This window comes from Eutrigla gurnardus, assembly GCF_963514095.1.
Source record: "Eutrigla gurnardus genome assembly, chromosome: 21".
NCBI lineage: Eukaryota > Metazoa > Chordata > Actinopteri > Perciformes > Triglidae > Eutrigla > Eutrigla gurnardus.
In genome coordinates this window covers 17,456,605-17,469,690 of record NC_139932.1, presented here as the reverse complement: position 1 = coordinate 17,469,690, position 13,086 = coordinate 17,456,605, and the positions used below count along the sequence as shown (strand labels likewise).

Genomic DNA, 13,086 nt, shown 5'->3' with positions numbered 1-13,086 from the left:
GGATCCTCTGCAGCAGCTGAACTCTGAATGGCCGCTCAGTGTCCGGATTCCATTGAAACGTGTGAAAATGTGAATTTAATTCATAAACGCGGCCTGCCACGTCTGGCCCGCGTCCAGGATTCCGTCTCCTGTGTTTTCTCTGGCTCGGATCCAGACCTCCTCCCCCTCCTCCCCCGCTCCTCGCCCGGGTTATCCACCCACCGGAGAGGTGATTTCTTTCTTTTTTTCTCCCTCCCTCCCTCCCTCCCTCCCTTTAAACCCATCCTCATTGAGCGGGTCCTGTTTTTCTTTTTTCCTCCAGGCCCGTGGATGCGGTTATTATGCCCCGCACTTCTCCGCCGACCCGCGCCGCGCCGTCACGCCTCGCCGCCGCCGCTGCACGCTCCTGCTGCCCGGTGCCGCGCCGCGCGTCCTAGCCGAGTTTGAGTTCGAGCCGCTCGGCGTCTCCCGTCACCGTCGCCTCCTCCCCCGGTGTTGCTGTTCTTCTACCGACCCCCCCGTAAAGAAACCCTCCCTCCTGCTTTATCAGCTCCCGCTGCCTTCGCGGACAACACGTTTTTCTGTTTTTTTTTTTTTTTTTTTTACCGGGAGACACGGAGGAGCAGCAGCACCGGGGAAAACATGAGCGGACGCGGGGACGAGGCCGCGGAGAGCTCCGGGTCCCAGGAGCCTGCGGGGTCCGCGGAGCCCCCGAAGAGGAGGCCGGGGAGACCGAGGAAGCTCCAGAAAGTAAGTGTTTTTTTGGTCGGTAAAAAGTAAGAAGTGTTTTAGCAGCGACTGCGGGTCCCGGATCAGCCAGAAGTTGTTATTCCGCCTTAAAAGTCCGCCGAACCGAAGACTTGTTCGCGGTGTTTCGGTGTTTAGCAGCGTTTTCTATATTTATAATAACTTTATGTTCAGTTTCCACCTTAACTGACAACATGAGTAAAAACGAAAAGCGCGTGCATGTGTGCGCGCGCGCTTTCTGTGAATGAGTTCCTGTTGCGCGTGTTTACATTCCCACCAAAAAAAAAAAATCACACTTAAAAAAAAAAAAAAAAATCACGTCCATTGACAAGCGGCGTGACCGCGAGGTGAGAGGAGACACGGGACGCGGAAGCTGGTTTTACCGGAGCTTGATGAGTTACGCGAACGCGGCATCCGATAGACGAGCCCCGCGTGTTGAAGCGGCGGCGCTACCGGTGTTGCGTTCAAGTTGCTCGGGATTTTACTCTTCATTCATGTGTGAACATTTGGGGAAAAAAAAGAAAAAAGTGGGAAACCACACACACACACACACACACACACACACACTCTGTTTCCTGTCCTGAACACCCGTGTCTGTCCCCCCTCCCCTCCAGGAGCCCACCGGAGAGCCCGTCCCCAAGCGACCAAGGGGCCGCCCCAAAGGAAGTAAGAACAAGGGCCCCTCCAAGGCGGCGCAGAAGGTGAAGCACCTGAACCACACACACACACACACACACACACACACACACACACACACACACACACACACACACATACTCTCATCAGCTTCTGTTCTATGACGGTAAAGTTTACAATCGAGTCACCTTGGAATGATTATTATTATTATTTTCAGAGTGTTTATCTTCCTTTCACCTGAATGAAACCAGAGGCGGGACTTAACGGTGGGAGGAATCTGATTGGTTGGTTGAAATCACCGTCTTTTATAGATCTGATTTTGAATTTGTTGGTTTCCATCAACAACAACAAAAATCACAAAAAAAAATCAAACTTTCCTTGGCGTCCAAAATACCTCCCTGTCGTATCTGGTGTCGTCAACGGTAACGATGATTAACACTCTTACTATTGTCCGAGCTGAAATGGCGCTAGCGTCGCCGCGTCACAGAGGGGGTTTATGGGTAAAGGTTCACGTCTAGGTGGCGCCATTTTCTCTGGCAGAGAAGCAGCCTTTTAACAAATGTTTCTATGACAACAATATTGCGACAACACTCGGACCACTGATGCACAATTCATTAGCATCACCCACTGCTTTTTAATTTGTCGTACAAGGTGACATTTTGTACGACGAAACAAGAACAAAACTAACGAGCGACGTCCGGCCGATCTGATCCCTCTAAAGGACTTTTTTTTCTGATCTTTCTTTGTTACGTTAGTTGCTGTTGGACAGATTTGGGCTCCTCCTCCTTTTTTTTTTTACAGAAACATCACCTTCGTTTTTTCTGAAATATTCACAGATTTTTTCACTAAAAACATGTTGGTGTGTAAAGCTTTGTCTCGAAAGATGGCGGACAGAAAAAACACGTTCACTTTCTATAAAAACGTAAAAGAAAAACCGAAAGATGGCGTCGGGAAGATGGCGGCATCGCTCAGCAGCACTCTCGCTGCTAGTGTACACAGAGATACGAGGTGACGAATGAGCGAAGATTAAAAGTTTTGGAGTTTCTCAGTGGTTTCTCCCACCTGGGGGGGGGGGGATGTACCACTGTACGGCATCGCTCATCAGTCACACCAGGCCGTGTTAGGCTCGCTGTGACAGCCGCCTTAGCGCTCCCTCGCCGCCGCCGCTGCCCACTGTAAACATTCCCAGCGTTTGAACAGCGGAGCACTCTCCGCCGCCGTAATCCGCCTCGTCTCCTCTGCTGCTGTTATGATAAACGCCGCGGATATCCATCTTCTCCCGATCAAAGAGTCCCGGCTCGGCCCGCACCTCCGACTCAGACCCCCCCACCCCCCATTCTGGTATTCTGGTATTCTGGGTTTTGAGTTTTCTAGGTATTCTGGGTTTTGAGTTTTCTAGGTATTCTGGGTTTTCTGGGTATTCTGGGTTTTGAGTTTTCTAGGTATTCTGGGTATTCTGGGTATTCTGGGTTTTGAGTTTTCTAGGTATTCTGGGTTTTCTAGGTATTCTGGGTTTTCTGGGTATTCTGGGTTTTCTGGGTTTTGAGTTTTCTAGGTATTCTGGGTTTTCTGGGTATTCTGGGTTTTGAGTTTTCTAGGTATTCTGGGTTTTCTAGGTATTCTGGGTTTTCTGGGTATTCTGGGTTTTCTGGGTTTTGAGTTTTCTAGGTATTCTGGGTTTTCTAGGTATTCTGGGGTTTCTGGGTATTCTGGGTATTCTGGGTATTCTGGGTTTTGAGTTTTCTAGGTATTCTGGGTTTTGAGTTTTCTAGGTATTCTGGGTTTTGAGTTTTCTAGGTATTCTGGGTTTTCTAGGTATTCTGGGTTTTCTAGGTATTCTGGGTATTCTGGTATTGTGGGTATTCTGTTTTTTCTCGGTATTCTGGGTATTCTAGTATTCTGGGTATTCTAGTTTTCTGGGTATTCTGGTATTCTGCTATTCTGGGTATTCAGGTATTCTGGGTACTCTGGGTACTCTGGGATTCTGGGTATTCTGGTATTTGGGTATTCTGGTTTTCTGGGTATTCAGGGATTCTGGGTACTCTGGGTACTCTGGGATTCTGGGTATTCTGGTATTTGGGTATTCTGGGATTTCTGGGTATTCAGGGATTCTGGTTTTCTGGGTATTCTGGGTATTCTGGGTATTCTGGGTATTTGGGTATTCTGGTTTTATGGGTATTCAGATATTCTGGGTATTCTGGGTATTCTGCGGCCGCCGCTCAGATAAAACACACCTATGATTAATTGAAGACGGGGTTTTATCTTTCAGACGATTAAATGTCCACATTAAAAATGCAGCGTCCCGACCAGGGAGCTGGGATTACAGGACACCGATTGGCCAGCCGCCAGCGTGATGTCATCATGTAGAGCTTTGTTTTCCTCGAGAACACTGAGATTACATATATTATATTCATGCATTTTTAAAAACACATTGAGGGAGAATAATTATAATTAAAGAAGACGTATCGATAAAAATAACAACAAAGTAATTAAAAGCAATGACGTCTAAATTCATTTAATACGATTTAAACACGATGATGTCACTAAAAACAAGTGAAGTCACAGTTTACAGACCGACTGCTGCACTTTCTGTCCTGATCAGCTGATTTATGTGGAATATTAATAACGTGCATACAAACTGATTGTGTTGCTGTTTGTTTGTTTACAGAAAGACGAGGCAACCGGGGAGAAGAGACCCAGAGGGCGACCCAGGAAATGGGTGAGTCAGCGTTTTTCTTTAGATCTGAGCATAGTACCACACACACACATTACAACACACACAACACAACACACACACATTACAACACACACAACACACACGTTGGTTGTGTCCCGCCGTGTGTGTGTTCAGGGGAATCTCTTAAACGTGTTTGCGTTATCAGAGTGTTGACTCTCCTCGCCGGCTGCTCGGCGGCGGTCGTGTCACCAGGACGGCGAGCACGTTTCCTGTCTGAGGTTTCTGACGCGTCGAGGGAGAAGAAGTGAACGGAGTCGGAGTGTCGTAAAGTTTTTATATTTATTTTCATTTCCTGGAGAGAGAGAGTTGTATTCCAGGAATCCACCGCAGCTCCACGAGGAGGCTTTTAAAAAGCTGCAGGAGGAAAACGGCTGCTCCTTCACGTGCACGCTCACATGCACGTGCACGCTCACGTGCATTTGCGTTTCTCAACAACCTTTGCAGTAATGTGGGCGTGTGTCTGGAACCACATTCATGCTTTGGCTCAACGGGAACTTTTCTGCATAATAATAATAATTATTATTATTCATATACTGCCTTTTTGGATACTCGGACACATGAGTGGAAAAGATACAAGATACAGAAATACAACATTTATGGGTTTGACAGTTCAGGTGTTTGAGAACTTCTTGCTTTTGTGTTGCGTTCAGGTTCCTCCGGTTCTTTTGTAAACATTCCTTCGTGTCGTTTAGTGTCGAAGTCTCACAACTTCACTTCGCCGTCGTCTCTAAAACACACTCGAACGTTCTTATTTGCATGTTTCAATTTTGAATCCGAACACATCATCAAAGTTGGATGATGTCATCGTCCATCGCGATGTTCCTCCGTGTTCCGTGTCCTGCAGCTCATCAGTGACCCGACGTTTGTTATTGAACTCGTTAGAACACGACGTCCGTCGACCAAAGTCCGAGTCGTAAACACGCCTGCCGTCCTCTCGTCTAAAGTCCGACTTCCTGTTTGTTCGTTAGCAATGAAAAGGTCGTCCAGGTGGAAACTTTCTGAATCAACAGGAATTTAACGGGAAATAACGTAAACACAGAAACATTGATATTTATTATGATATAGTGTTATTGATGTTTTATAGTAAGTGGTTTAATTTAATTGTGTTTTTGTTTCGCTGCTCGTTGTTTGCGTTGTGAGAGACTTTCGAGTCGGACCCTCATCGGTATGCAGGTCCTGTTCTGTTTGCAGGTGCTGAGATGGATCGGGGGGGGGGGGGGGGGTCGCATTCATCGGCGGACGCAGCGTTTCCCTTCTCCGCTGCCAAATGGCGTCCGTCCATCGGATTTTTATGTGCCGGTTCCTTGCCGTGTTCTCCGTCTGTTACAGTTATAAAGCTTCGATTGGTCGATTGGTCGATCATTTTTCTTTCTTGCGTTCAGACAACGAGACGTTTTTTTTTTTTTTTGAATTTCTGAAGATTTTGTTCGTTTCCACGACGACGTGCAGGAGATGAGCACCACGGCTGCTCCCACAATGCCGAGCGGGCGTTTGCGTCACTCAGGGTTTGTATAGAAACGGACAGGAAACGTTTCTCCGCATCGCCGGCGTCCTCTCGCCACCGCCGTCCACACAGCTGCCTCTTTGTGTCGGATAGTCCGCCGTCACATCCGAGGTGAGCTCACACCCAGGACGCCGCATCACCCATCTCCCCTTTCTGCCCCTCGCCGCCTTAAATGGAGTCCACTGTGAGGCCGAGGCCTCCGCCGCCACCGCGCGGAAATGACTTAAGTGAATGGGCGAAGGGGTGGGTGTGTGTGTGTGTGTGTGTGTGTGTGTGTGTGTGTGTGTGTGTGTGTGTGTGTGTGTGTGTGTGTGTGTGTGTGTGTGTGTGTGTGTGTGTGTGTGTGTGTGTGTGTGTGTGTGTGTGTGTGTGTGTGTGTGTGTCTTGGCTCCCACGCTTGCAGGTCGGTGCCAAGCGATGGAACCGGAGCCGAAGCCGAGAAGAAAAGTAACAAAGTCTGGCAGGAGCGGCGAGCGTTTAGGGGGTTCGTCCGGCGGCTTTTGAAGAAGGCGGGCGAAGGTCGCCGTGGAAACCAGCAGCTTCTTTGTGTGTGTGTGTGAGGTGAAGGCTCGTGATCGGCGTCGGGACCTTAAGAACCATTTTTACAGCCTCGCCGTGTCGTCGGGAACACGTAAGGCCTCGGCCTCTGCAGTCGGTCACCCATCAACCAGACTCCATTCAGAAAACCAGCGTTTTAACAGTAGTTATCTTGTGGTCTTGCAGACAGACCTAACAAAGCATGACTCAGCACTTTTTACTGATCACCATCATGATGGAGTTATTTCAGCATCCTTTTCATCTGGTTATTGATTATTACATGCGAGTGAATTCCTCTGTGGTTGATAGCAGAAAAGAAATGTTTGGAGATAAGCCCCGCCTCCTCGCCGGCACGTCTCACGAGTAACGTAATTAGGTAACGGGACGATATGAAAATTTCACACTTATCCTGCCAAAAAGATTGCGATCACAATATTTTTCTTTATCAATTTAGTGAATTTTTAAGAAAGAAATTTCTATTACGTCACAGATAAGTCTTTTTTAAAATCAAATCAAAAAGATGATCATGAATCAAAATTATTCAAAAAGTTCAGATCAGGATCTATTTTTCTCTTCTCTACACTGATAGCAACTATGGACTATATAATACTGATTACACTGATGAATTGACCGAGATAAAGCCCCTAAAAGTATACAGAATGGTTTAACCCAGACGAAGACTCGCATCCATCGTCGTGTGAAGAAGACGGTGTTTTGTTTGCATTTAAAGTGAGATTTTTTTGACGGGACGAGGTGAAGTTATTTTTAGCTCTTAGCTCTGCCTGTCGGCCTCAACACTGTTTGTAAGAGCAAGAGAGATGTTGGAGACCACGGAGAGACCACTGAAAGGGGGGGGGGGGGGGCAGCTCTGCCTCATTCCCTACATTCTCAACCCCCCACCTCGGCCCAGCCTCGGCTGCCAGGAGGCCGGATTCCAGCCACTAGAGGCCTTTTGTTCCGACAGGGACTCTACAAATATCAGGAGTTCTCCGGGACCCTCGAGGATTTCCACAGGTCACCTATCGACCCTGGGTCTACGTGGAGGGGTCCTGGTCTGGGTCTTGCTTCTATAAGTTCATTGATTAACCTTCTGCCTTTCGCTGTGATAAAATGAGCAAACCTGCTAACGTACCTTTATACAGGAAGTGACACGGCTGTCCTGTGGCGTCCTGCTGGGACCCCCCCCCCCCCTCCCCCCCATGCAGTATTCCTTAAATAGATCTAGATTCCTTAAATGGACCTTTATGTCATTAAGAGTATTTCTGCTGCCAATGTTATGAGGCAGGAAGTGAGGTGGTCCAGACCCAGTCCAGACCCGGTCCAGACCCCGACAGGTTAATTCAGAACATCTGCGACGCTGCGTTCAGGAATGAGTCCTTCCTGCTGCAGAGCCACGCATGCATCCGCATCACAGAGCTGCACAACAACAACAATGACAACAACGACGACGACAACAACGACGACGACAACGACAACAACAACAACGACATCAACAACGACATCAACAACGACATCAACAACGACATCAACAACGACACCGATGACGACAACAACAATGACAACAACATTAATGTGTAAATGCAAACACACAAACAGTGAAATGTTGTGCTTTCCTTCCCGGAGAGATTCTCTGGGAACAGATTTCACTTCAAACAGCCGAGGCTCCTAAATGGAGCCGATCCAATTTGTCTGCGCCTTTCTTTCCTTTCAGAGCGACCCCCCCCCCCCCAAAAAAAAAAGCCCACCAACAAAAGCCCGCTTGTCTGCGAGGAATTTTCCACATTCCTCGCAACGACAGACATTTTTTTTCCTCCTGTACAAAAGAGCCCTTCGGCAAATTCCCCCTAATCGCCGGGTTTAGTCGGACCCCGATAGGTGGGGGGGGGGGGGTAATAAATATGTAATTTCATAGAAGATAGGAATAATACTAATAGATTAAAAAAAAATGGATACAAAAGTCATAAAACAAATATTGAATAACAGCAAAAGTTACAATAAACAAAACAAACTCAATTAAAAGAAATTGTATAAAATATGGTTTCAGCCAAAGTGTAACATTACTATTTTTTATTACAAAAAATGGGGAATACAATCATGAAACAACCCAGAGAATAATAATTAATATTGTTAATGATAATAATATTAATTGTAATAATTGGGTCCATTACCAAATTGGTACCATAGATAATATTCAGATGAATCATAGATGTTTATTTTCCCTGAAGCTGTGGAACGTCGATGATGTCATAATATTCTTACTTCAAAGTGATGCGTTAAAGACCGGCTCATACTGGACCATTATGACAGTGTGTGATTATTCTCGTCACGCTGAGGCCTCCGTACCCCTGAGAGTCCCGGTCCAGCGGTCCGGTCCGGCGGTCCGTGACTTCTCGAGGTGTAACAACCCGATAAGTCGACTGTTTGCCCTCCTGAGTGCTCGATTAGATCAAAGTTACAGTTTAACCGCGGAGCGGCGAGCGTTGCCGGGTTTAACAGCCTCGCCGCCGCCGCCGCGTTTCATCTGCATGACGAAACCTTTCATCGTGCGGACTCGTGTGTTTGCAGAGGGAAGGTCGGCCGAAGGTTTCCGTCCGGCTTCAAAGGCGGGTCCAAAGGTCAGCGTGGTCCGGTAAACGGTTAACCAGAGCAAACAGCAGCAGCAGCGTTCCTCCGGGACAATTAACACTCCGACTGCAAGGACACGTCATAGACACTCACACACTCACACACACTCACACACACACACACACACACACACACACACTCACAACTACACAACTACCCGATAACGTTGTTAACGTGGATGTCATGAGTCACGATGACAAACAAAGTTATTTTGTAACGTAGATCTGAGGCCGTTGTGCAACAAAACTATTTCTGTAAAGTGAAGCCGACGCTGAAGTGCCTTAAGGCTGCATTCTCTCTGCTGTCCACCAGGGGGGCGACTCCTCTCTGGTTGTATAGAAGTCTATGAGAAAATGGTCCTACTTCTCTCTGCTGGCCACCAGGGGGCGACTCCTCTCTGGTTGTATAGAAGTCTATGAGAAAATGGTCCTACTTCTCTCTGCTGGCCACCAGGGGGCGACTCCTCTCTGGTTGTATAGAAGTCTATGAGAAAATGGTCCTACTTCTCTCTGCTGGCCACCAGGGGGCGACTCCTCTCTGGTTGTATAGAAGTCTATGAGAAAATGGTCCTACTTCTCTCTTGATGTATTATCTCAGTAAACATTGTAAACATGAGTTTATGGTCTCAATCTCTAGTTCCGACTGTGCGTACTATAAGCCCGGCTACGATGCCTTTTTTCTGATAACGTAATCAAGTGTTTTGTTGCCTAAATATTGGATTTGTTGTGTAATAAAACAAAAAATTGTGTCTACGCTTAGTTAAGTTTTGTAAAAACATCGTGTTTGGGCTTCAAAGAAGTTAGCTTCGTGTTTAAACGCTGTTGAATACGAGCCAAATGTTCGATTCTCGGGGGATTTGAACAAGAACGTAACCATGGCAACGCCTCCCACTACTCTGCTGGTTTTCTGAATGGCGTCCCGTCCGTGGCGCTCGCTGGCGTTCCTCCCTTTGATCCGAGGAAGACTTCCTGAACGAGCCGAGAGCCGGCAGCGCCGCATTCTTTGAGCAGCGGAGGGGGATCGGGTTTCAGCGAGATGGGGGTCCGACTTTTAGTCATATTTACCCAGCATACCTTGCACCCCCCCCCAAACACTTGCAGCTGGGTGATACATGGTGTCGGACAGAAAAAAGAACACATTGAATACGGAGACAAAATATTCTACAATGTTCATCAGACTTCATTTAAACCAAAATCATAAAACCTTCACAGAGAATTAAATATTTATATAAAACACCTGCAGCACCCACCTGGGGGGGGGGGGGGGGGGCAGAGTCCAGCAGAGTCTGCATCCTCTTTCTCCCTCTCTCTCTCTCTCTCTCTCTCTCTCTCTCTCTCCCCCCATCCATCTGGTGTTGACTCCATCACTTTGAGCCCGTTGACATTCCAGCCGTAGCTGGCACAGAGACCACCAGCTGTTTGGACCGATATGGGGGGTGAGGGGGTCTGGGGGGGTCTAGGGGGTGGTGAGGGGGTCTGGGAGGGTCTAGGGGGGTGGTGAGGGGGTCTGGGGGGTGGTGGTGGTCCAGCAGCTGGCCCGGCTTACGAGCACCGGGGTCTCTACGTTTTCTTTCTACATTCTCGGAGCTAATGGAGAGCTCAGCTGTTCAGCTCGGTCCAGACCCACTTCCTGTGTGTGTGTGTGTGTGTGTGTGTGTGTGTGTGTGTGTGTGTGTGAGTGTGTGTGTGTGAGTGAGATGTTAATTTGAGATTTTGCCCTTAAAGGGACATTTCACCCCAAATTCAAAAATCCCATGTTTTCGTTCATTTAAAACTCTTTGGTCCAGAAAAAGTATTAATATATGATATAAGTATATATTATGATAGTAAGTAATTACATAACTGAGATTGTAGTTTTCGAGGAGACAGAGTTGAAAATACATATTTTACCTGTCGAGCGTTTATCTGACTGTTTGCCACGCCCACTTTGCATCGACGTCCCTGATTGGTTGTTTGAACTCTGTCATGCAGCGGCGTGCGTTGTTGTATTCCGTGTTAACGGCGTTTAGTTCAACAATACTGACCTCTGCTGATCTCTGACCTCTGCTCTCTTTGTTCTCTGCAGCCTCAGCAAGTCGTCCAGAAGAGGCCTGCTCAGGTAAGACCATTCACACGAGGCTGGGGGGGGGGGGGGGCAAATGAAAAGCACTAGAGGGGTAATAATGACACAGGACCCCCCCCAACATTCCCTCACACTCCAGGAATCCGCCAGCCTCCCTCTGTTCACTGGTGCGGCTGCTTCTTGGTGTGAATGCATAACTCGGCTCTGATTCGTGGCTGGGGGGGCAGTAGAGGGGGGGGGGGGGGGGGGGGGGGCTATAAAGATGTCGTTTACCTCTCCCACTTTGATTTGGCTGCTTTATCTCAAACCCACCAGCACCCGGACCTCAAGACCCCTTTCTTTCTAGAGGTGGGGTTTAAGGTGGGGTTGGTGGGTGGGGTATTTGTGTGTGCCCCTTCGACCCCCCTACCTCCACCTCTCTCCTGCTCTCATTCGCCCTTCGTCGAGTGTGTGAGCGCTAATAAACGGCAGAAAGGAAGAGGTTATAAACCAGTCAGTTAGCCTCCGGAAGGAAATGAAGCCATGTGGAAAACACACACACACACACACACACACACACACACACCTCGCCAGGTGTCACGGCGGTCATCGTGGGAAAGGAGGGACGTTCGTGGTCAGCGAGCCGTCATTAACCCTCGCAGCGCCAAAGCAGCTAAATCTAAAATGTTCAGACGACCTTATTTGGAGTGTTGATGGAGCAGCTACAATGTTAGCGTAGCCTAGCACCCATCAACCAGACTCCATTCAGAAAACCAGCGTTTTAACAGTAGTTATCTTGTGGTCTTGCAGGCAGACCTAACAAAGCATGACTCAGCCCTTTTTACTGATCAACATATTTCAGCATCCTTTTCATCTGGTTATTGATATTAAATCACAGATCAATACTTTAATCTGGGTCCTCCAGCCCACGTGGGTCTCCAGTGAATCCAGCTGGGATGTTTGATTCCATTCGTTGGTTTTCCTCCTGTCCTCCCCAGCTGACACATTTATGTATTTCTATATAAAATGCATTCGGTGACATCCTCCATGTTTGTTGTTCCTTTCAGGAAGAAGAGGAAGAAGAAGAAGAAGAAGAAGAAGAGGCTGGAGAGTCCCCGGAGGAGGACTAAGCTACCACACCATGAAATCTCTACCTCATTCAGCTGTCAGGTCTTTCAAAGGGAAAAGACTGCCTTGACCACTTAATTTTGACTTTTTTTTCCCACAATGCCCTCTTGTACCCGGGTTTTCAATTCAGTCAGAGAACTTCCACCTTTCGCTCGCCGGACTTCTTTTAAAACTTCCTCCGATGCATTTTATATTTTACTGGCTGAAAAGATAAGAAACGAGCAAAAAACGAGTTTAAGAAACGAGATTCGTCAAACCCCTGAACGCCACACGCGCCCTCGTCCAATGAGAATCAGCTAAAGCAGACCAGGAACTAAATAGTCATTATTCATTAATAATATCATTCTGAAAACCACAAATCAGTTTGTTTCATTGTCGACTGATTCTCCAGACAGAATCTGGTTTTGTGATCCAGACCCCCCCGTCATCCAGACATGGTGCGGTCCACCAAGCAGGGAGACAGCAGGCAGATCTGTGGTTTATTCATCATCTTGAAGACGTTGTTAGCGTTGGCTCACGTCTGACTTCGGTCCTCGTTCATCATCTTCCTGAATCTTCTTCTCCGGAAACTTGAATATTAACCGAATGTCCTCCGATGTTAAAGTCCGAGCTTTAAACGCACGTTGTACGATAATTCTGGATTATAGAAGTTAATCATAAGATAAAGTTCTGCTCAATTCCACTAACAAGCAGAAATTATAGTAATGATGCGACGGATTGTTTGTTAAATTAAATACAGTTTAATCAACCGATAATTACAAAACACGACACGACTTTCAACAGCTACCAGACATTATTTTTTTAAAAAAGTAGTAAAAATCCCCCTCTTACGAATGTTGAAGTCTGGAAACAGTCGGTTGCTAACGAGCAGCTAAGTGTTGCTACAAAACATCGTCATGCCGACTGGTGCATCTCTACACACTTATTGCGTACTTTGTGTTTACGGCCCGACGTTAGCTTTTTAAGAAAGCGAGAAAAAAATTCTACAATAATCAACAGTAGTCCAGGGAAAAATCAAATTATGCGTCTTGCCGAAGTAACCGACGTAGTTCTACGTCACTTCCTGTCTGAACCATCAGCTGTTTCTTCCCGGCTCAGATCTACCCCTCCCCCGTCTCCGGTGGTCCGACCCGCCGATCTGCGATCCGACGGA

General features: G+C 47.4%; 1 protein-coding gene across 2 annotated transcripts; it reads left to right on the top strand.

Moving 5' to 3' along the window:
* The first annotated feature begins 314 nt into the window (after positions 1-314).
* On the top strand, positions 315-12,732 carry hmga2 (high mobility group AT-hook 2). 2 transcript variants are annotated; one of them, XM_084039093.1, is made up of 5 exons: positions 315-729; positions 1,341-1,427; positions 4,031-4,081; positions 10,830-10,862; positions 11,873-12,732. In XM_084039093.1, exons 1-5 carry the CDS (start codon positions 622-624, stop codon positions 11,933-11,935), a joined length of 342 nt encoding a protein of 113 aa, XP_083895219.1. In that variant the 5' UTR covers positions 315-621; the 3' UTR covers positions 11,936-12,732. The 2 variants fall into 2 exon arrangements, with proteins under 2 accessions (XP_083895219.1, XP_083895220.1); XM_084039094.1 differs by lacking the exons at positions 10,830-10,862; positions 11,873-12,732 and adding an exon at positions 4,245-4,399.
* The last annotated feature ends 354 nt before the right edge of the window (positions 12,733-13,086 follow it).

Bases quoted from the DNA above. Each gene is read 5' to 3' on its own strand.
- hmga2 (XM_084039093.1), top strand. From the start codon at position 622: ATGAGCGGACGCGGGGACGAGGCCGCGGAGAGCTCCGGGTCCCAGGAG. The intron at 730-1,340 runs GTAAGTGTTTTT...CCTCCCCTCCAG, and splicing joins GACCGAGGAAGCTCCAGAAA to GAGCCCACCGGAGAGCCCGT. The intron at 1,428-4,030 runs GTGAAGCACCTG...GTTTGTTTACAG, and splicing joins CCTCCAAGGCGGCGCAGAAG to AAAGACGAGGCAACCGGGGA.